The 23,685-nt window shown below is 39.5% G+C and overlaps 1 protein-coding gene and 1 long non-coding RNA gene across 4 annotated transcripts in view; one reads left to right on the forward strand and one right to left on the reverse strand.

Moving 5' to 3' along the window:
• LOC310840838 overlaps positions 1 to 23,685 on the forward strand; it is a 387,462-nt gene that overhangs the window by 124,980 nt on the left and 238,797 nt on the right. The gene's annotated exons all lie outside the window — the stretch shown is intronic.
• Positions 1 to 23,685, reverse strand: part of RNGTT (RNA guanylyltransferase and 5'-phosphatase) — a 117,062-nt gene that overhangs the window by 8,914 nt on the left and 84,463 nt on the right. For all 3 annotated transcript variants that reach the window (XM_083730394.1, XM_083730395.1, XM_083730393.1), the window contains 2 exons: positions 11,438 to 11,538; positions 4,726 to 4,792 (listed from right to left, as the gene is read on the reverse strand). In XM_083730394.1, coding sequence (XP_083586520.1) covers positions 4,726 to 4,792; positions 11,438 to 11,538 — 168 coding nt within the window. The remainder of the gene's footprint in view (positions 1 to 4,725; positions 4,793 to 11,437; positions 11,539 to 23,685) is intronic.

The following is a 23,685-nucleotide window of genomic DNA, read 5'->3' on the forward strand; positions in this document are numbered from 1 at the left end:
AGGGGTCAGTGTGCACACATTTCCCCTTCATTTTTGGAGGGGGAAAAGTGTGTCCTATAGGGCGAAAAATACGGTACTTCATCCTGCAGTTATCTATTCAGTGAGAGCAGAACGATCACTGTATGAGCTACTGCTGGTCCTGCAGTGGTGATACACATCTAATGGAGCCAGAACTGGTAAGGCTAGCAAACCTGCATTTCTGGGATAGTGTTACCATACTACAACTGGAAGAATTCGCCTCACAAATCCTCCTTAGTAGCACTGAATTGACATGCTCTCCACTGAAAAGTACCTCACACAATGTTGAGGAGTAGGTTCACTCAACAATAATCTCAATAATGTCAGAGCTCCTAGTAACTAATGAAACAAATACTTGGCAGGAATAACTAAACAGACATACAACTCTCTAGCTGCCTAACAGGCTTAAGGTAATAGCTAATGACAATCAATTAGAATGTTGTCCTAAAATATCCTACAATTGTTCAATACTGACCATAAGACTACATGGCTACAAAAATTAAGATGAGGATTTTCTTTGAAGCAAGAGTACATAAGCAAAACTACCATCAATTTTAGTAAAAATTACCTCAGGTTCTGTGAAGAACCAGAGCCAGTGTGGTATAGTGGTTAGAGCGTTGGACTATGGCCTGGGAGACCAGGGTTCCTAGCTCCACTCAACCATAGGGCTCACTGGGTGACTTTGCTCCAGTTACTGTTTCTCAACCTTATCTACCTCATAATGTTTTCATGAGGATAAGATAGGGAGGGGGAGATGCTGTATTCCACATTGTGCTCCATAGAGGAAATGTAAATGTAACAATAAATAAGTATGTGCTATTATTAGAATGGCTGCAATTCACCCAAAGTTTAGCAGTTTTCTTCACCTAGTTAACAGTCGACACTATTTCTTACAAGAGCAATGCATCTCTTACCATACCTTTTATACAAAAAGGGATCTAAACTAGCTTATGCAATATATTTCAGTTTAGGGGAACAAAAATTAATATTATAAAAGTGAAATAATTCTACCATGGTTAGGCCATGGTTTAGCTGAGCCTGGTTTCCCGACCAGGACTCATGGTTATGCTCTCTTCTAACCGACCATGAGCACTTGTAATTTAAAAATATATATAATTTAATTAGGAAAATTTGAAATAGGAAATCAAGATTGTGGCTTTAGGATTGCAGCTTTAATGTATCAACCCAGTAGTAAACAGGATGGATTTCTATCCTTTTCAAGAAAAAATCATCCACAAACAGAAGGAATAAGCAGAAGTATTAGTGTGGATTTCTACTACACAACTTTCTATGAAATTATAGTTCAAAGACATATTTAAAAAAGAAATTAAATCTCTCCCACTAACACAGGGACAGGTAAACTACTATATGATATGTCTGCAATCTACCGGGTATAGGGTGGTATATAAATTCAATAAATAATAATAATATTCACCAATGAATCTCTTCACCTGCAAAACATCTGCCCTTTACTCTTATACACATAGTCGGCGGTTCGAATCCCCACGGCGGGGTGCGCTCCTGTTGCTCAGTCCCAGCGCCTGCCAACCTAGCAGTTCGAAAGCACCCCCGGGTGCAAGTAGATAAATAGGGACCGCTTACTAGCTGGAAGGTAAACGGCGTTTCCGTGTTCGGCTCTGGCTCGCCAGAGCAGCTTCGTCACGCTGGCCTTGTGACCCGGAGGTATCTGCGGACAGCGCTGGCTCCCGGCCTATAGAGTGAGATGAGCGCACAACCCTAGAGTCTGTCAAGACTGGCCCGTACGGCCAGGGGTACCTTTACCTTTTTTTAAAGATCATTTTAGTCAGCTAAATTGCTGCTTCTACTCACTATCATCCGTCTTTGTGATTTACTGAGGTCTTAGCCTAAAGGCAACTTCATTAATATTTTTTTAAGGGTACACATGAACACATTACCAATGAACATGTCCAACTCATGCATTATATTCAGAATTTGTCAAGGAAGATGGACAGGTTTCCATTTCCTTATGAGTATGCTTGATGTTTGCACTGTAGAATAAGTGAATTCCCTTTGTAAAGTTTGTAGAATAACTATATATCTTTAAAAAGTCAGTCATCACACATCAGCAAATGATCTGAATCATAGGCTGAAGCAGGGAATAATTAACACGAGTAGTTTGGCACTTATTCTTAACTTACTAACATACCATAAAACAGTGAAATGCTAGGTATCTGAAATAGTACTTTTCCACTCTGCCTAGCTTCTAAACAGCTAGCTTTATCCAAGTTTTTAAAAATTCAAATGAGAATTTAACACTGGGAACAATTATGCTAATACTGCCAGAAAATGTGTTTGCTTTGTTAAATTGAGCTTCAAAAGCATTTCAATTGAGCACACATTTGTGATTGCAAGTAAGGCCTATTCTTATATCCATTCAAAATGTTTACTTTATTACAGCTTATTACAAATATGCTGTCTAAAATGCAACAGCATGACTCTTCAATTTCTAGTCCATAATTTTATGATAATTGCGTGTAATAATATGCATGGGTCGACTTCTATGCCTAACAAAGCCCCAGATTTGTGCGATAGGAGCTCTGCTTTCCCCATAGCACAATATTCCCTATATAGGAACATTCTTCAATAAAAAGAGGAAGATTTAATCACATATTTTCAGTTTCCTTTATATTCTCTCATCTGGGTTGCGGCACACTAAAAGAACAAATGCAATCTCAAAAGGCTAATTATGGTATATTTCCAATAGCCAATGTTGGCAACTGAGAAATATGTACTTTATTAAATACCTAGTCACATAAATGTTACTAGGAAACAGATCAGGAACAACTGCAGGCTTATTATTTCAAAATGATACCATCTGAAGGCATATATTTCATTCAGCCAAGATGCAAATTATATTTTATGAGCTGAATTTCCATTTCACTCTTGTATTTTAAAATGTTTTGCCATTTTTGCCTTTGGCTTGCTCATGGAGCCATGGCATTTCCCCCCCATCATTCTGAGAACGTTTTCCCATATTATGCTTTTCAAACTAGAATATGAAAAGCAAAGCTGCTCATACATCAGAGGATCCACACAGGCAGGAGCTATATGAGTGTCTCGAGTGCCAGTAGTCATCCAGGCACAGAGAGGGTCTGAGCTTTCCCCTATGGGTGCAAAGACTGCAGGGCACTGTTCCACAGCAGCTCAAGCCTCATTCAGCACAAGGAGACTCACCATAAGAAGCCCTTCGGGTTTACTAGCAAGCTAGCCACCTACATAGCTCCACGCAGGCAATGGGGCAATGGGATAAAACAAGGAAGAGAAGAAACAACACTGACTTGGGTGGTGAGGGAAAGCTTCTGCCACATATTGCACCAGAGCAGCCACAAAGATATTGGACACCATGAACTCCAAATTTCGGCTCACCTGTTTCCTGCAGAAAAGACTTATTCTCTGTGGCTCCATGGCCAGAAACACAAATGCACTGCCTGCACCTGAGTACTAGCAGCTTGAAGTAGCAAATGCTTCACAGCAGGGTGGGAAACTTGTAGCCCTCCGGTGTTGCTGGACTGCAGCTCCCATCATCCCCGACCATTGGCCACACTAGCTGGGGTTGATGGGAGTTGGATTCCGACAGGGTCTGTGGGGCCACCTGTTCTACATCCCTCCCTGCACACCCATGGACTTTAGCTATACGGTAGTTATTGGAGACGGGAAGAAAAACAATTGAGTGCATCTTACTGCGCAGATTTAATTCTAATAGACTTCCCAATATTTTCCTCAAGAGGCAAACAAATGGACAAAATATGCGCAGATATATTTTGGGGAGATGGGTGCTAGAAAATAGGGATTGCCTCTGAAGGGTGGGGACAGAAGCCCAAGGTGGGTGGGGCAACATATGTGATTCTTTTTTTAAAAAAATCTTTTTTTATTTAAATCATAGCAAAATCATAGGTTTAAACAATCATCTACCAGAGATCTCAGCTTAAATTATGTTTAATGTTAACCATGGTTTAGAGTTATGTGCACAGACTAATATATATGTGGAGTTAGGATTTTTTGTAGCAATATGCTTCACTTTGCACTAGCATGGAACTGCATTTGCTATTTTGTTGCCTAGTCACCCAGTTTGGATAAATTGATTTGGAACACTTCACAATATCTCCCTGCAGACACAAATTTTTGCTTTTTAAAAAACCAGCCTAAATGATTTGGTGTCATCTGTAAACTTGGTCACTACAATGGACCAAATGGATTTTATATAGCATACGTAGTACATGATATTATATTTGAAGGTGACTTTTATATAGCATTTTGAGACTGAAGCATAAACTAAAATGCCTCCCATAGAAACCTGTATCAGCCCCCAAATGCAAGTTTGCAGCTCTACAAATCTGCAAGAACTGCAACATTCCAAGAAAGCAATAAAGCTCATGAATGTTTGAAAACATCCACCTTCTGAAGTACTGAAGAATATATACATCCTAAAATGTTTTACAAATGTTACATTGCTAATATATTCCATGGCTGAGAAAGTTTGGCAAATATATTTTTTCAACTTTATTACAGATACAACTAAGCAATCACAAGAGGAAGTGAAACAGAAACAAAAAAATTAGTAGTAAATATTATTGCAGCTAAAGCAGCAACACAGTGTTACTGCTTCAGAATATGTTAACGAAGGCAAAAGAATTGCACTGAAAGAGTTTTACCAACACACACAGAGAGACAGTTCAGTTCTCTTACCTTAATTTGTGCAAAAGGAGTGTCTAAACTTCCAACATAAAGCAGTCCAACATTCTGCGGAAGAAGCCTAGAAAAGAAAATGCATTTTAAGAAATGTCTGTTCAGTGTTACATGCCTTGCTAAGAGCAGTAGAAATGACTAAATACACGTAAGAAAAGCTGATTTCTTAATAATACAGTACTCCTGTTGCTGAAAGCAAGTAATGCAACAGTAAATCAATAAAATGTCTTAACAACAAGAACCTCAAAATAATGACGCATGCATACACACACACAAAATCAACACACTGGAAAAATGAATATATTTCCTCCCTTCTCCCCTGCCCAAACTGTTCTGGGGGGTTGAGAAACCCCCTGGAATACAACTGAGGGACCACAGGGGAGGAGTAGTCCTATTGCACAAGGCAGGTGTTGTCCACTGTCATCAGCCCATATGCTGATTCAGAATACACAAGATGTTCTCTCTTATTTTGGTGAATATTCCTGCCTCATGAAGTCTCACAAGTCATCTAAAAATTAATACTATAGACCAGTGCAGCAAATGTCTGAAATTGTATAACTTTATCTGCATCATTAGTAACATTTGAGTTTCTCACCTGTATCTGTAAACATGCAGTACAATTACAATGCTAACACTGACATAGATAAAGAATTATAGGTTTATTACAACCCAATCAATATTAGCTACTCACCCTGAAAGCATTAATTCTTTATCCAGTTTCTAGCTACAAACAGAAATGTCTTTGCCAAAGCAAAAAACCATAAAAAGTCCATATCAACATTTTTTTTTGTCTAGTTAGAATAAGCTTGCCTCTGTAGATTGCAGAAGTACCATTTTAGCACTAAGTTATCTCTAAAACTTTGGATGCTTTATTTGTTTAGTCACTCTCATAGTAATACAGTCATTAGGACAGTTTAGAATATTTTCCCAAACAGTAAGAAAGACTGTTTGGGAAAATAGTCTAAACTGTCCTAATGTAAGAAGTTGCATATTTTTGGCAAAACAAGCACCAGGCATCATTTAAGTGCCATTTAAAGATCTATTATTTCAAATTACTTCACAAATTGAATACTGTAAAGTGCATCAAGTCAGCAGTCGATGTTCTAATGATCAACATTTCAAGATAACTTAAGGTTTGGTGGACTTCTGCAGAGGGTAGTATTTTCCTGAAAGGGCACATTTTTGCTGAGCATGTTTTGTATGAGTGTTTTATTCAGCAATGCAAAGCATAATATTAAATAGTTTTTTTTTATGAAAAGTAAACACCAGGTTTACTTCTCAGTTACAATGGTTGCCTCTTCAGTTTAGGGCAATGTTCACAGAAGATGAGCATGAACACTTGAGGTTGATAGCAGTTCAAGTTTAAGGGAAATTGCAATATCATTGTTTATTATTGATAAACATAGGACAGGTGTTCGTTGTTATTTATTTAGATGCGCCCCTGGGGAGTCGCAGGTTGTTAACAGGAAGCAAATGAGTATGTGTCATAATTAGGGTGGATGTTGCCCAGATGTTTTCTGCAGCACTTTTTAAAATGGTTTAGTATTGCCATTTGCAGTCATTTGAACATTTTCTATAAATATATGCCAGTTGGTTAAGCTTTTGGTCAAAGTTGTTGTTTCATTTTTATTACAGTTTGTGAAATATGTGAAAAAGGATGCCTAGATAATCCTGTAGCATGTCCTTACCTGCAATTGATAGATTTCCTATAGTGTGTTGAGCATTTTGTTCCGCCTATTTATAAATTATTCAAATAATTGATCTTCTCTTATTCCTTTGGGATATGATTGCGCAGTCTAATCGCCACTGCTGTTAGATTCCCCTCGCCCCCCAGTGAACTCTCAATTCTCTCTCTCCATTTCATCTCTTTGTAAAGTTGTTTTTATCCAGTTGGGGATTGGGGATATGGAAACTATTCATGGGGTTTCCACAGTATTTAAAAGTGACTTTGGACTGACACATTTCAATTCCTTTGCCCCCTCTCTAGTTTATGAATGAGATAATAAAAAATGCTTTGAAAAAGAGCATTTGAAATCTTCCGTATCCTTGTATATTTTAGAATTATATTCTAATAGTATCCCTTTCTCCTGTCTCCCATGACTCAATACTTTATTCATCCTAATGGCTACGTCCTCATAGTTTATATTATTCTAATACAGACCTTTTCCCCGCCTCAGTGCAAATGTATCAAGATAAATGTTTTTGAGCATATGCAGTCCAAAAAAGCTGTAGGCTTTGGCTGCAGTATTGAAATAAGAAGTTTTGCTATCTGTAGCTCTGCCTTTGTGTAAGTAAAGTATTGTTGCAACATAATCCTCTGCACAACTTCTTCAAATGCTACCTTATCAAACGCCAGTCTTGTATATATCCACTTGACAGCACACTCAGTGCATGTAACAATTGCCATGTGAATCGTTTGTTTTTAAGGCCTTGTTTTAACTTGCTGTTGCTGTCCCTATTGGAAACATGCTATTTTTGTTATCCAAACTCTGGTCCGCTTTCTCCACTAGCCTGTGCTGCTCCAAATTTACAGAAAGTATTATGATGTAGTATGTGTCATTTTGGAACAGATTCTTAGGTAAGAGGATGGTATTCCAGGGCAGGGATTGAGAAAAAGAAACACAAAATTTGAGAAGCTAGTGGAGGTGAAAATTCTATTAAAGCAAATAGAGTATTTATATTAGGGTTGTCATGCCACTCCTGCAAGGCCTTCCAGTTGTGCAACCAAACTTCCCCTCCCTCTCATCTTCCCATGCCCCCTCCCCCCAAATCTACTCCCAATGGATGAGGAAAACCCCATTGGGCTGTGTGAGGCTGCTGCTGGGCAAAACCTTGCTGGGGAAAATCTTGCCAAAATCGCACAAGAACCTGCGAAGTGCACAAATCCTGCCTGAAATGGGCACTGATGCTGGTGGTGAGATGGGCTATGCAGACGGGAGAATGGCATAGGATTGTGACACCCCCTTCCCATTTCCTGTCTTAATAAGGCTTACTTGAGTTTTCAAATCTAAGCAGCTTTTTATAAACTCATTTTGTTCCACATGCAATGACAAGGATGATCACTTTGGATTTAGGGGTGCTTAAAGCATCTAGGAAACCTATCTCTTTCAATTCAGGTGGAAAAATATGGAATAAACTGCTATATTAGCATTACAACAAATATACTTCTAAGTTTACTATGCTTAACCATTATGCTTTCAATTAGGTAAGGAACAAAAGAAAACAATTAAAACTGAAATCCTACATTCACTAACCAGGAAGAAAGGCTCATTGAACTCAATGGATCTATTTCCAAGTAGACACATACAGAATTACACTGTGAGATGCATGCAAAATAATTTCTCCAAATTTGTGTAAACAAATAAAATGCACCTATCAGATGGTGCCTGATAACTGATTGTTCAGTTTGTTACCATAATGACCTCATTGCACTTGATTGAGGATTTCTACTTAATTTAAATTATTCATGATAAAACTGTACTACAAAGAAATTCCCTTGTCTACCTCAGACATCACCCCAAAGATCTAAGTCACACTGGATGATAATAAACATTTTCCATCTTTATTTTTTGCTTAAAAACTGGTCAGTGAGATAATAATTCATATTTCACTTGGCCAATTAAGATTCCCTTCTCAATATTATCAGTGAGTATCATAAGTAATCAGCCTTTAGGGTATTCACAGTATTGTGCATTCCAATTTGTTTCACACCACTGAAGCAAAACAATTTACATTCCTCATTGCAGAAAGACTCCAAGATGCCATTAATTCCCCTTTCCAGCTAAATGCTGGTCCAACCAGGTCATTTGCTCTGCTCTGGGATGCTATAAAAGCAGTAATTTGTGGCCTGTGTATTAATAATGTTGGCATGCGAAAACAAAAACTTTGGGAAATGGCAAACTCAGCTCAATTAACAAAATAATGCATTTAGAAAATAAGCATTAAAATACACAGGCAGTAAAAAGTCACACCCTAATCCATTGTGAAAATGTACATTTTTATTCTATTTGATCTATACCTTATCACTGAATCATTAAATTATAGCATGAGCAATACAGATGGAAACCCATTTAAATCCATGGCACAGCCCACACCCCTACATTAACAAAAAGCTGTTTTCTTTAAAAGGACAATGAAAAAGAAAAAAAAAGCATTATTGAGTGGCTAGTCACTAAAAACATGCACTTTCAGAAATGTACAGGCTATAACTAAATCTGATACTTTGTAGAAAATTATTTAAAACTATAAGATAAGAAAGAAAAATGTATTTTTATAAGCCCAATTTGGCATCAGATGTTAAAATCCTAAATTGCCAAGTATAAAATAAACCTTTTCCCCATCTGAGCTAGAACAAAAGGAAATGCACTTTAAAAAATGTTCAAGATACTTAAATGGTTGGCACCTCCATCTAAGAAGGTGAAGCATACCTTCCATACTGGGGGGGGCATTCTCCCCAAACTATCCAACATTTGTCCAGTATGTCTGGAAATTTCATGTACTCAAGACTGATTTGGTTGCATTCTTCACTGTCTCTTCTGCTTGATTATACACTGGAGTAGTGAACAAAAATGCTAACAGGTTGTTTACTGATGCAAGTTCAGTAGTCCTCTATGAGGTAGTACTTCTGCCCTTCTCTTGAGGGGAGAGAGTTCTCCCTTTATACATGCCTCAAGAGATAGATGACATGAACCTTTCTGCTCAGTTCCTACAGGTGGTAAGACTGCACGGAATGACCACTCAAAGATCATCACTTGCAAGGAAGAAGTTGTTTTTCTTCTTTGAGTGAGAAGTCCACAATTGGAGCCTTGGATGAGTTGAGTTCCAAACACTACTATGTGTAGGCACAGAACCATATTATTATGCCTTTATCGTGGCAAAACTGGTTCCTGATAATTCTGTAATATTTTGCAAAATACAAAGGTTTGCAGTGCTTGAACAGAAGCAGAAATTCTGCAGCAATAAATTATTATTTATCAACAATTACTGTTTGATAGGTTTTGTAAAAGAAAATTATTTCAAATAATAAAAACTAGCTGGTTACAATGTTAAACATTCACATTAAAAAGTGAAGTTATTCCAGTTCCTATATTACATACACATATATAGTTTAGCTCTAACAAAGACAAGCATATGATTTTTCACACTCATTAGAACCACTATGCAAGATCATTTGTATCGTCAATGACAAATCTGCAGTTATTACGCTAGCTTATTCCTACCACTGCCATTATTTTAAAGAAACTGACAGTTTCTTTCTTCCTTTCCCTAATTTGAATGAAATATCTACCACATAACTCTGCTTTTTCATCACGTCAAGGTACACACCTGATTTTGGCAGACCAGAATATAACTTTTCTAATTTTAAGACAAGCAAAAAAAGCTACTCAGGATATTACAATTTTAGCAAACTTAAGAATCTGTGATCCCTATACACAACCTCCCCCAAAAGTTTATTAAACAAGAGCATTTTTTGCATAGCTCTAGAACAGAATGAGCAGATTCTTTGCTGCTCTAGAATATCAAATGCTAAAATGATGAGCCCCTCCACTCACACTTTCAAAGCACCTTCCAATAATTATTACAGAATGCTTCTTTGTGCCCATCCATCGAAGCCGAGTGCATCTAGCCATCCTTTCCCAATCCTTCCTTGTGCCTTGGAAAGTCCAACTTAAAGCCACTGGCAGGGCTTGAAAAGAAATCCACAGAGCCTCATGCAATATCAGGACTAAATAAATAAATCACTATTCCATGATTGCCTTTCTACCCTCATCCTGAAGAAGTGAGGAGCCTTTTTCAGCCTGGGGGGGTCACACACCCTTGTGGCTGACTTTGTGGCATGACAAAAGAGGGCAGGGCAAAGTCTGTGACTTTCTCCTTTTCTCTGCAAGCTTCCGTGTTTGCTGGGTGTGCCTCTACCTCCTCTTTATCCTCCAGATGAGGGACGCGGGTGGCGCTGTGGGTTAAACCACAGAGCCTAGGACTTGCCGATCAGAAGGTCGGCGGTTCGAATCCCCACAACGGGGTGAGCTCCTGATGTACGGTTCCTGCTCCTGCCAACCTAGCACTTTGAAAGCACGAAGTACAAGTAGATAAATAGGTACGCTCCGGCAGGAAGGTAAACTGCGTTTCCGTGCGCTGCTCTGGTTCGCCAGAAGCGGCTTAGTCATGCTGGCCACATGACCTGGAAGCTGTACGCCAGCTCCCTCGGCCAATAAAGCGAGATGAGCACCGCAACCCCAGAGTCGGTCACAACTGGACCTAATGGTCAGGGGTCCCTTTACCTTTATCCTCCAGTTAGCCTTGGTTTTTTCCAGTGTAAGAGCTGTGGTAGCTTTCCCTTTGTGAGCCTTGCTGTATTTGCTGGCATTGATGATGCAGCTACTCAAAAGTCGCTTTCTAAATTTGGGTCTGTTAACCTGGCACAAGGGAAAGCTTTGTAAGAGAAAACTTGCGGATGGGGTGGGGGACTGCTACAGCAACACATAAAATTGCATTGCTGCTTGGAATTAAGCATATGCTTCCTCAAGGCTAGAAATTATTTGGAACCTACGAAGAGTCTGAAGAATTGCTAAAGAGGAATCTTGAAATAACTCTGGTCTCACCCAGCTTCCTCATCCGCAGCCCACTTGCCTGCAACACACCTAATAGTACACAGTCCACTTATATATAAAAATGAGGCTAAAAATAAGATGAATGGGAAGAGCTTACATACCCTTCTCCACCAACTCTTGTTATTTTTAGACGAAAATCCACCGAATTCAGACTGGGTGGCTTCCATTTCAAAATGTCATCACATCGTCCCGGCTTGTATTTCTTAAAAAAAAAAAAAGAATAAAAATTAAAGGAACGTTGTTTTGTTTTTAAGCCAGCATTTGATAGCTTGTCAGATATTTCAGAATGGCCATGTCTGTACTGTAACATCCCAAAATTCATGACTGGTGCATTAACATGAAGCAGGAAGTAATCAGACCTACTAGAAGATGGCACCATGCTATATGGGATTTTACAAGCCTCTTCTGTAAAATATATGTTGCCCCTATGATTCTTCTTAATCTGCTAAGGGGGATATTTGGGGATCAGTGAACACAGTTGTGATGTGGTCCAAACGGTAAGATGTACTAAATGAATTAATGAAATGGCTGAGTTGCCCTCGCCTTGCCAAACCCATTAAGTTAATAAGCAAACCTGGTATGGCTAACGATGGATGTTTGTACCTTTATCCCAAAGCTGGTTTGTTATAAATGTAACACAATATGCAATTCAGAAAGGTAACAGGATAATAAAACACACAAATTATATCTTGTAAAGATAAGAATCAGCTTTCATAACATTGTGATCATTTCAAACTCTTGCATAATTGTGTCAAAATAGGGATGGAAGTTTGAAATTCAACCAAGTCTAGAAAAAAAAATTCATGTCATAAGGCAAGCTGAAATTAGGTGGGGAGAATAATTTTGCAAGCATTTTTGCCGTTTCAGGGAGGAGTCATGAAAGTGACTGGAATACTAAGCAGTGACTGGAATACTAAGCAGTGTATGCATAAAGTTAAAACTCAATTACGATTTCATAGGACACAATGTGAATTACTGGAGGAAGCCACAAGTCAGTGTTTCAACAGCTCTGGCTCTAGCAACAGCTTCCTCAGTAACACCCACAGCACTTTTGACAACAACCACCACCTTCCTGCATGGGAACATACACCTATAACCAAACACACCAAAATGTAGGTTAATGGAACAGAATACTCTTGGAGGAGCCACATGTAAACACAAAAAGAGCCCTGCTAAAGCAGACAAAAGGCCTACCTAGCCCAGAATCCTGTTCTCCTAGTAGCAATCTATATGCATATGGGAATCCTGAAAGCAGGAAATATGCACAACAATACTCTTCCTCATTTGTGCTCCCCAGCAACTGGTATTCAGTGACATATTGCCTCCAGTCCTGGAGTTGTCCACAGCTATCATGACTAGCAGCCACTGATAGCCATTCTCCATAAATTCAAACCCAATTCAAAGTGCTTAAATAGCTTAGGACTGCAATACCTCAAGGACCACCTCTTTCCATATGAACCTACCTGGACCTTCAGACCATCATCTGAGGCCCTTCTTTGTCTGCCTTCTCCTAGAGGTCTAGAGGGTAGCAACACGAGAATGGGCCTTCTCTGCAGTGGCTCCCTGTATGTGGAATGCTCTCCCCAGGGAAGTTCACCTGGCGCCTTCATTATATACCTTTAGGTGCCAGGCAAAAAGGTTACTTTGTAACTAGGTCTTTGGCTGATTTGATTGAAACCCTATGCCCTTTTAAAATGTGGGTTTTTTAGGGGGATTATTAGGTTGTTTATATTTTGATTATGTATTTTGTGGTTTTGTATTTTGATTTTGTTCTGTGAACTGCCCTGAGACCAGTGGGTATAGGGTGGTATATATATTCAATAAATAATAATAATAATAAATTTGTCTAAAACCATTTTAAAGCCATCCAACTTGGTGGTCATTGTGTCATCTTATTCCTAGTTTAACTTCCTAGTTTAACTGTGAGCTAGTTACGTGAAGAAGGTTAATGAAGTGGTTTCAGTTACTCAGTTTCTTTACTTTTTATGTGTCAAGCTTTATGCCCCATGTAAAAAAGAGTATCTGGAAAAGGTATGAAAAACAAGGAACTCAAACGAATGTCTACCTTACATCGAAAAATTTATTTAGAAAAAAGATGGCTGGAATTGGGAGAGAGGAAATCATGATATACCATGATTGCATGATTATAGAAGTGGGAAACAGAAGTGGGAAACTTATCTTCCTCTCTCATCATATTCAGACTCATTTCTCCCACGCAACAGAAGAAACTAAGGAAGTGAACCAGAGTTTTCATAAGCAAATCCCATTGACTGCAATCTCAAGGTCTGCATGGTTCTCAAAGTAAATGTTATGCAAGCTGCTACTTATACTTCCTCTCCATGCAAAATATGGAAATCTGTAGGTAGAATCTTGAAGCAGTATTTGTCAGAGCACGTTTATAGAGATTTGACTGTAGCTGTCATTCTGGGCATGTTCTTGGTGAGCAGCTGAAACAGCCACAGGTTTTTCTTGCATTGGGTAAAAGCCTATGAACCTCCCCACCACTTTTGCATTAAAAAAAATATCAATTAACAGGTTAATATAGTATGCTATGTATGGAACATGCTCACGCCCCTAATTCTTTATAGCCCTCAGTACATCAACATGCCCCACCTCCAGCCAAGATGTTCAACAATTATGCAGAGTTTACTAACATGCGTTATATCCAATTATGTCCTTCCACGGATGGAAGGCTCTTCAATGCAGTGGAAGCTTCAATCAGCAGGACAGACAATGAGGCTACTCTGGCAATTCCATGCACCCCAGTCTTCACCAGAGTTGGGGGTTCCTTTGGAACAGCATAGAAGGTGGTGCAGGGGTCTGCTGGATCTACAACAGTCACTTCCCTCCCCATCTAACTGACATAAGTCTCTCTTGAATCATAGTACCTTATGTTAGTGGAGGGTCACCACTAGCTACAACCTAGTACGATCCAATGTATGACTTTATGGAAAAGCAGAGGGAATGTCATTTCCTTCCTACTGGTCTCTCTAGCCAACTAAAAAAAAGTGCCTGGTGTTGTTTGGGAATTCTAGGAAACAAAAAACCTAGTGCAGTTTTGAAATCAGAGGTTAAAGTCAGTGTTGTTGTGAAAGGTTCAGTTCATCATCTTGATTCAAAATGGTGCTATACATAACCAAACATAGACAAAACCTGCTCCTTGATCTCAGAACCACCATGTAAATTTGGTTGTGATATCTTACTAGGTGTCCAAATGCATAGAGAAGAGACAGAGAGACAACCAACTTTCCAAAATATGTATCGGATGCAGTCATTTGTTCCCCCAGCAAACTAACAGCCAACACATTGTGATGTTCTTCCCTGGACTCCAACAGACATTCTTCTTCCTTAATTTAACTTGTTTGAGCATAGTCCTTTATTTCCATCTACTAAATATTGCCACCAACAAATGTCCATATATTTAAAGCTACGGTTTTCCCAGTAGTGATGTATGGAAGTGAGAGCTGGACCATAAAGAAGGCTGATTGCCGAAGAATTGATGCTTTTGAATTATGGTGCTGTAGGAGACTCTTGAGAGTCCCACGGACTGCAAGAAGATCAAACCTCTCCACTCTTAAGGAAATCAGCCCTGAGTACTCACTGGAAGGACAGATCGTGAAGCTGAGGCTCCAATACTTTGGCCACCTCATGAGAAGAGAAGACTCCCTGGAAAAGACCCTGATGTTGGTAAAGATTAAGGGCACAAGGAGAACAGGACAACAGAGGACAAGATGGTTGGACAGTTTTCTCGAAGCTACCAACTTGAGTTTGACCAAACTGTGGGAGGCACCATTGAGTCACGAAGAGTCGGACACGATTAAACAGCAAACAACAACAAATATTGCAAGTCACAATGTTCAAAGTCATTATTAAGAATGTATCCTAACAGGCACTACCCAATTTTCTGGCAAAAGCCTACTCAAACTCATTTACATGCAGTAGTTAAGTCTGCATTTTTGCCACCTGAACTACCATATTCCTCTGAGTCCTATTTAAACAGCTGTTAGGAGATTTTACATGCAACATGACATCAAGTAATTAAAACTGTTGCTTGAACATTATTACTGTAACATTACATTAGTTAACTTGTATGCCTGAGATTTCTAACCTTAAAAATTAAGCACAGTTATTCAACTTATATAGCCCATGCAGAATTTCAGATAAAAAAAAGAAGTGTTCAACTTGACTGGGAGAGAGTGAAAGTTCTTATATTGGAGGCATGCTATCTCAGTAGAAGAAATCTGGGGCATTTTATAGGAGCTTATACAGAACTCTGGGTAAGGCTACCAGGATATGCTATCACCATTCCTGAATGAAAACATTGGTCAACAACAAATTTGTTGTCTGCGTTTTTTCAGATGATTTAGGACAAATCTGATGCGCTGAATCCAAAAATCACATTGGTTTTGCTCAATCAGGTCACGTTTTTGAGCTATGGCCACATGTTGGTTTTTTTACGTTTTTGTTCACATGTAGGCTTTTGTGGAGCATTTTAGAAGAAGTTGGTGGGGGTAAGATGCCATGGCGAATAATTGTTTTGATTGGAAATGATTATTTTAATGACAAGAAGTTTTCGGGTCCGATAGTTCTGGGTGATTATGGGTGATTAAGTGGAACTGGAAGCGTGGAAGGCATTTGTTCTGGTAGTGAAGAACTTTCTTGGCAACAATAAGGCCAGAAACTACGCAGAACTTGTCAGCAACATGCTGACTGCTTTCAGAAACCTGGGCTGCAACATGAGCATCAAGATACACTACCTATTTTCACATATGGACCGGTTTCCTGAGAACCTGGGTTCAATGAGTGACGAGCAGGGGGAGAGATTCCATCAGGACATGAAAGAGATGGAGACCAGGTATCAGGGTCGCTTGGACGCAGTCATGATGGCTGACTACTATTGGACTCTGAAGAGAGACCTCCCTGCCGCTGAGCATTCCAGGAGTTCCAAGAAACGGAAGTTCAAGCCCTGAAGTTTGAAAAATGGTGAAGCAACATGCAATTTACGTGTACTTACCTTTATCAATGACCACCATTCAGTTTACAGTAATCGATGTTTCTATCAGGTAATCAATATATGTTGTTGGAAAAACTTTATCTTAAAAACATATTTAGGATGATATGTGTTGACAAAAATCAGCTGATAATGCCACAAAAATGTAATCGATTTTGTCACAAGATCTGATTTTTTTCAAATCAACATAGGACAAAAACCTGACCTGATGGAGAGAAACGGATGCCAGTTGTAGAAATCCAGACAACATTCAAAAAGTAAAAAATTGTTGCCCAGTGAAATTCACTTGTTGCTTCTTTGTGGTTCTGCATTACAAGTGATGGATAAACTGTCTTCCACTTTCTTGAGCTTTCTGCTAAGGAGCTCTTAATAAGTTTCCAAGAACCCCCAGGATTCCTCAAAGCAAAGTTTGAAAACCACTAATTTAACAGGCCCATTTGCTTTTAAAACAAACAAAACCATCCAAAGCTGATACCTGAGTGATAAGAGACATTATAGAACATGGGTGTCAAATACAAGGCCCAAGGGCCGAATCCGGCCCGCCAGACCTCGTCATGTGGCCCGTGTAGCTGCCGCCGGCCACCAGCCTTCACCTTTTCTTAAATCAGTGCCCACAGTTATTCCAATCAGGTAGTGAGACACAGATCATGAAAGGCACAAATTCTGTTCCTTATAGCCTCCATCATCCTATGTCCATCTTCAAACTAGAGGTGGAATCATCTTACACAGGATATTTTAGAGTTCCACACCTACTCATGTCCTCATATCACTAAATGTTTAATTGAATATGGAGTTTCTATCAGTATGTATTTCTGAAAATGGGGAAAATGTCTACTCATTCTCTCTTCTCCCCTCCTGAGAAATTTGCAGTTGGAAACATACAGAATTATTTTGTGTGCATAAGCCAATGTGTGCCTCTCATGTAATGTGTCTATAGCCAGTTTTTCTCATCTGTGCATTTTGTTGCTATAAACAGACATGGTGCTGTTTTAATTCTGTGCATTATTGTTTCTTTTAGGGTCCAGTGAGGACCTGGATAGCTGAGTTGGTTAGAGAGGAAGTGCTGATAACACCAAGGTTGCAGCTCAACAACTCTGGGGTAAAATTGTGAAAAATGAAAAAAGCTCAACAACTTCAATCCTTAAAAAAGGTCAACAACTTTGGTCGGCCCTCAGGCATGTTCACTTCATCAAATCTGGCCCTCTTTGAAAAAAGTTTGGGCACCCCTGTTATAGAATATGAAGATTCATTCTGACATTTTTAGATATAAGGCTCTTTAATGACACAATTTCTGCCAAGAACTGCAGTCTCTCCATTCCCCCTTCATAATTGCTCATAATTTAAATGTTATGTTTAAATTCTAAAAAACTGTATTATTGTAGACATAGCAGTAGCTGAAAACTGTTGTCCAGACAATGCCAATCTTTAAAATGTTCACATTTTAAGTCAGAGTAAGCACATCCTACCAGAAATAATCATGGCTAATGAAGACAAGACTTCACCTCTGCTATGAAGGGATGAGTGTTTGCAGCTCAATCTGTACCTGCCTATCTTAGGGCCAAAGATACAAGACCATTCACGTTGTTTTACATTATTTTTAAATGACCATTCATGCAAATTGTCAGAATGGAGGAATGGGCATTTTCCCCTAAGGTAATTAGTAGGTGGGTAGCAGTTTTTAGATTGGGACCACAATAAGGCAAGGGTTAAAGCCCCTCTACTTATCCCAATCTGGGACCCTGAGACTGCTATTTGCTAGGGGGCGGAATCACGCATTCCCTCCATACCTAAAATTTACTGTTAAAAAGCCATCCATGTAATTTCAGTTCCCCAATCCTCCTATATACTTTTCCTATGCTAGCAACTGCACTGCCAGACATAACTTCATGTCAGTCTCATAGCTACCTACAGGTTCTTTTATGGCTTATCCATGTCTATGATATCAATGTCCTGCTTAAAAAAAAAACATCTCACACACTACACATCAATGTGAATTTTACTGATATAAAAGTATCCCTGGTGAAGGTAAAATTGTGTTGGAAACCCTACAGTATGCTGTAGCAGGGTCAGCCAGGATAGTGTCCTCCAGAGGTTCTTGGAATACTGTGCCCATAATCCCTGACCAATAACCATTCGGACAGGGGGTGATGGGCGCTGTCACCCAACCACACCTGGAGATCGCTACATTGACAGCTCCTGAATGACCACAGGCTTTAACAAGAGAGCACAAACAATGTCTGCTGCCAAAAGGTCCAGTGCCAGGGGCCTTCAACCAGTATGAGATTGGTGGGGATCCTTCCCTAGAGATCTTCTGCTTTAGTTTTACCTTAATATAAGCTTTTTGCCCCAAAATTTTAGATCCTTTGTGGATCATTCCCTTTACCCATGGCTTCTAAAGAAAATTGCGTGTTTACTTTTCCTTATCACCAGCTTCCCTGGAACTTATCCTAAAATAGCCAAAATTTTATTACATAAACAGAGTTATTATGATGGAAAAACAACATGTTAAAAGGTGTTTTTTCCAACTGAGAACTCTCCATTGCACCAGCAATCAAGGCTAGCCTTGAAACTAGCTTTAGCTTGGGTTCTAGAAGTCTGGGCAAAAGAAACCAGCCAAATATGGGCCCCACACTTTCCTTTTCTTCTTCCAAATAAAGGCCCAAAGAGGTATTGATTTGGTGGTAACCACTTACCTCCAATGATGTTAGAACCCTGCTGACTTCTGCAATGCGTTTCCATATATCTCCATCTAAGATAAAGCATATTAAAGCTTTATACCTCTGGAAATATTTTTTTAGATTGGAAGAAGAATTCCACAACTAGAATAGCACTCCTGGGATTTGGAAATCCAGGAGATTAATCAAATCATTTAGGATGAAAAAATGTTTTGGACAAGCATTTTCTCTGCTTTATTATCTAAACAAAAATTTGCCCATACACCTACACTTATGACAGCTAGTCTTAATCAGTAGCAATCTGCTCTGGATTGCCATTGTTCTTACCCTTAACTGTCCATGAGAGGAGAGAGGGAAATCACACACAAGATAAATTACTTCCTCTCAAAGGCTGAGCCATTACCATGATTACCTAATTTGCCCAACCTTCCAGAAAGACAAAAGCCAAACCTTCCATTCATTAGTCTCACTTGGTCAAGTCCCTTTGGCAAACAGCTTCTGGAAGGTGAAGATCCCCAGTATTATCTCCATCTACATTAAATGTACCTAGGCATTCAGCTGCAGATACCACAAATGAAAGAAATTCTCACAATTTAACAATAGTGCTGTCTACTGCTATGCATTCCATCCATTCCCTAACTCCATGCTTCTAAACACAGGGTGAAGTAAGTCCCCACACTTATGCACTTGGATCATTACAACCTGCAAATTTAGCATAGGAGACTATGGTTTATTTCCCTTCCTTGATTGTTTTGATTGCAAGAAACATAGTTAAATGGTGGTGCAGGGTAATGTTACTTTGCAAGGGACTGCCATCTTCCACACACTTATGTAGTAATAAGTCCTATTGAACCCAGTAAGACTTGCTTCCAAATTGCACAGGATTGCACTGTAAATTATCTTTCAGCTCTGATGACCTTGGAGGTCAGCGGTTCAAATCTCCCTGATGGGTTGAGCTCCTGTTGCTCGGTCTCAGCTCCTGCCAACCTATCAGTTCAAAAGCATGCTCAAAAGTGCAAGTAGATTAATAGGTACCACTCTGGCAGGAAGGTAAACGGTGTTTCTGTGTGCTGCTCTGGTTCACCAGAAGCGGCTTAGTCAGGCTGGCCACATGACCCGGAAAAAATGTCTGCAGACAAACACCGGTTCCCTCGGCCTGTAAAGCGAGATGAGTACCGCAACCCCAGAGTCCTCTGCGACTGGACTTAACTTTCAGGGGTCCTTTACCTTTTTAAAACATTCATTTAGACTATAACTGCAAGAACAACATGCTTATCTTAAAATGAAATGGTAAATTCAATAATTTCTATTGCCCTCCCATACCTTTCCCTCCCTGCTTATTTTTGTCTCCCTGCTTATTTAACTTATATGCAGAATTCATCATGCGAAAGGCTGGGCTGGATGAATCCCTAGCCGGAATTAAGATTGCCGGAAGAAATATCAACAACCTCAGATATGCAGATGACACAACCTTGATGGCAGAAAGTGAGGAGGAATTAAAGAACCTTTTAATGAGGGTGAAAGAGGAGAGCGCAAAATATGGTCTGAAGCTCAACATCAAAAAAACGAAGATCATGGCCACTGGTCCCATCACCTCCTGGCAAATAGAAGGGGAAGAAATGGAGGCAGTGAGAGATTTTACTTTCTTGGGCTCAATGATCACTGCAGATGGTGACAGCAGCCACGAAATTAAAAGACGCCTGCTTCTTGGGAGAAGGGCAATGACAGGCCTAGACAGCATCTTGAGAAGTAGAGACATCACCTTGCCAACAAAGGTTCGTATAGTTAAAGCTATGGTTTTCCCAATAGTGATGTATGGAAGTGAGAGCTGGACCATAAAGAAGGCTGATCGCCGAAGAATTGATGCTTTTGAATTATGGTGCTGGAGGAGACTATTGAGAGTCCCATGGACTGCAAGAAGATCAAACCTCTCCATACTGAAGGAAATCAACCCTGAGTGCTCACTGGAAGGACAGATTGTGAAGCTGAGGCTCCAGTACTTTGGCCACCTCATGAGAAGAGAAGACTCCCTGGAGAAGACCCTGATGTTGGGAAAGATGGAGGGCACAAGGAGAAGGGGACGGCAGAGGACGAGATGGTTGGATAGTGTTTTCGAGGTTACCAGCATGAGTTTGACCAAACTGCGGGAGGCAGTGGAAGACAGGAGTGCCTGGCGTTCTCTGGTCCATGGGGTCACGAAGAGTCGGACACGACTAAACGACTAAACAACAACAACACCTTTCCCTCTGGCTTCTGGTAGGTAGCCATGTTGGTCTGACGCAGTCAAAATAAAATAATAATAATAATAAATGTCTAGTAGCACATTATAGAGCAACTAAATTTGTTCTGGTATAAGCTTCCGTGTGCATGCACACTTCTCTGGCCCCACAGACACACCAGCACATTACAGGTTAGGGAAGTTAATCTGGAGGCCATTTTGGGGATCTCTCCGCAAGCCTGTGATTATATCTGTGAGATGAGATTCTGTAGAAAAAGATAATGCTAAAGCTGTTGAAACAGTCTCTTTGTTAAGCAGTGCTTTATTTTCTAGGGGGATGCAGGGGTACGCATACCCCTAAACATTTTGTGAATCTAAGTTTGGCCTCACTGAGGGGCAGTATTTCAATATGGGTAGGAAAATGAGAGTACTCCTAAACATTTTTTAGGGGGGAAAGACTGTTGTTAAGTTAATGGCTCTAGTCATGTCTGTTAAGTATCTTTTTGCATAACTAAAGAACTGCACTCGTGTGACCATAGAAACTAAAGAGCTGGAGCTCTTTCAAGAAAGTGGGTTGAGGGAGGGAGGCCTTTACCTGGCTGGAGGTTATATCATTCAGAGTGTTCAAGCTGTACAAAGCAGCAAGAAATTCTGAACTGGGCAGGGAAGAGACAGTAGAGGCTTGACATGCTTTCTGAACTGAATCCAAAGCTATGGGCTTGGGGGTGGGGTCCTATAAAATTAATGGGGAGTGAGATCTGTTAGAATGTTAAAGCCAAAGACCTTCCATCCTATGCTAAGCCTTTATATGTGTATAAATAAAATCATATAGCATGAAGATACAAGGATCTGAAGTGATCTTCAGTGTAAGAAAATGAAAAATTATGTATGTAGTGGGACCCCCTGAAATCTCTTACACTGCTCAGAGATTAGGGTGCACACAATTTTATACATTTCAGATAAAAGGTCTAAAAAAATTCAATTTAGTTTTGTAGTTCTTAATGAAAGGGATCACAAATATATGAATGTGCATTTTGCATCTCTCTTCCTCATATAAAGGAAGGAGGTACGCATTATTTACTGGGATCTTTTAGGAAGTTTACTATGCGTCACAGAGAGTGAAGTGATATATCTTAATGTTTCTCTCTGTGAAAAAATGCTTCTGCTTGTAGCAAATAGGGAAGCTAGTGGGCCTAGAGCAGGCGTGGCAAAACTTGGCCCTCCAGCTGTTTTTGGACTACAACTTCCATCATCCCCAGCTAACAGGACCATTGGTTAGGGATGATGGGAACTGTAGTTCAAAAACAGCTGGAGAGCCAAGTTTGGCAATGCCTGGTCTAGAGACTTATGCATTGTAATCCTCATGGTAGATCGAGTCTGTACCGTTTAGAATGTCAGACAAAGAAAAATGGACACATCTGATTTTAAAATAATGTCTATTGTTCCAGTTATTGCACAAAGCATGATTGAATTTCATCAGTTAGAGAGGATTATGCACCTTTATGTAAAAGGTTTTATTGGGTTTGCAGGGACTCCAAACAACAATGGCAAGCAAATAATATTTAGAAAATTACAGTAGCTATTACAGCTTGGACTTGCAACGAAATATTGTCGTCTACAGTGCTTCTGTTCAGACTGCCAACCACTCCATTACAGTGCCTGTAATGGTCAGTCAGCATTCCATGCCCCCTTGAGCCCACCTAGTCCTCCATAAGCTTTTTTGGGCTCCCCACCACTACCTTCAAGGTTATGTGTCTAAATATCTTCTGTACTTCTGCAAAGCCTAGAGGTCCCCTCCCCAACCTGCTGATATCAGCCTCCTCTGTGTTGATGGCGCTGACCAGCTACGTAAGAAGTGACACACAGAGAACTGAGTGCACTATTCACGTATATACTAGACTTGTCAATACTTTGAGATATTTCAATTGTTCCTTAGTCTTCAGGCAAAAAGCATGTGATCAACACATTTTTATTGTACATTATATTTGTAATTACAGCGGTTAAATGTCTGCTTCTTACGTGCCATAATTTAAACTCAGAGCTCAGGCCTCATTAAACATCTCCTTTCAAAAGCCTACTAATAGCTTTTCTTGATATTCCACTGAGCATGACAAAAACATGACAAATTTTTCTCCATAGCTACCTTCATTTAAATATTATAATTAATCCCATTATTTATTTGATATGATAGGAGAGGTTTTTTCTTGTTTATTGTTTAATTGTCTCAGTCTAAACTCTGTTGTAGCATTCCAATAACACCTGTACTAGTTGGTAGTAAGAATCGAGACCACAGATAATTAAATATTTATTTATACTTTTGGCTTTGATAACAATCTGACAAGTTTTGGCAATAAGTTAATAATGAATATGTGAAATATGGAGTGGATGGGAAATTGTATGTAAAGTAAGAAGATATTCTTTATTCTATTATGTTAGATAAAAAAA

This window comes from Podarcis gaigeae (assembly GCF_964106915.1).
Source record: "Podarcis gaigeae genome assembly, chromosome: 3".
In the NCBI taxonomy this organism is placed as follows: domain Eukaryota; kingdom Metazoa; phylum Chordata; class Lepidosauria; order Squamata; family Lacertidae; genus Podarcis; species Podarcis gaigeae.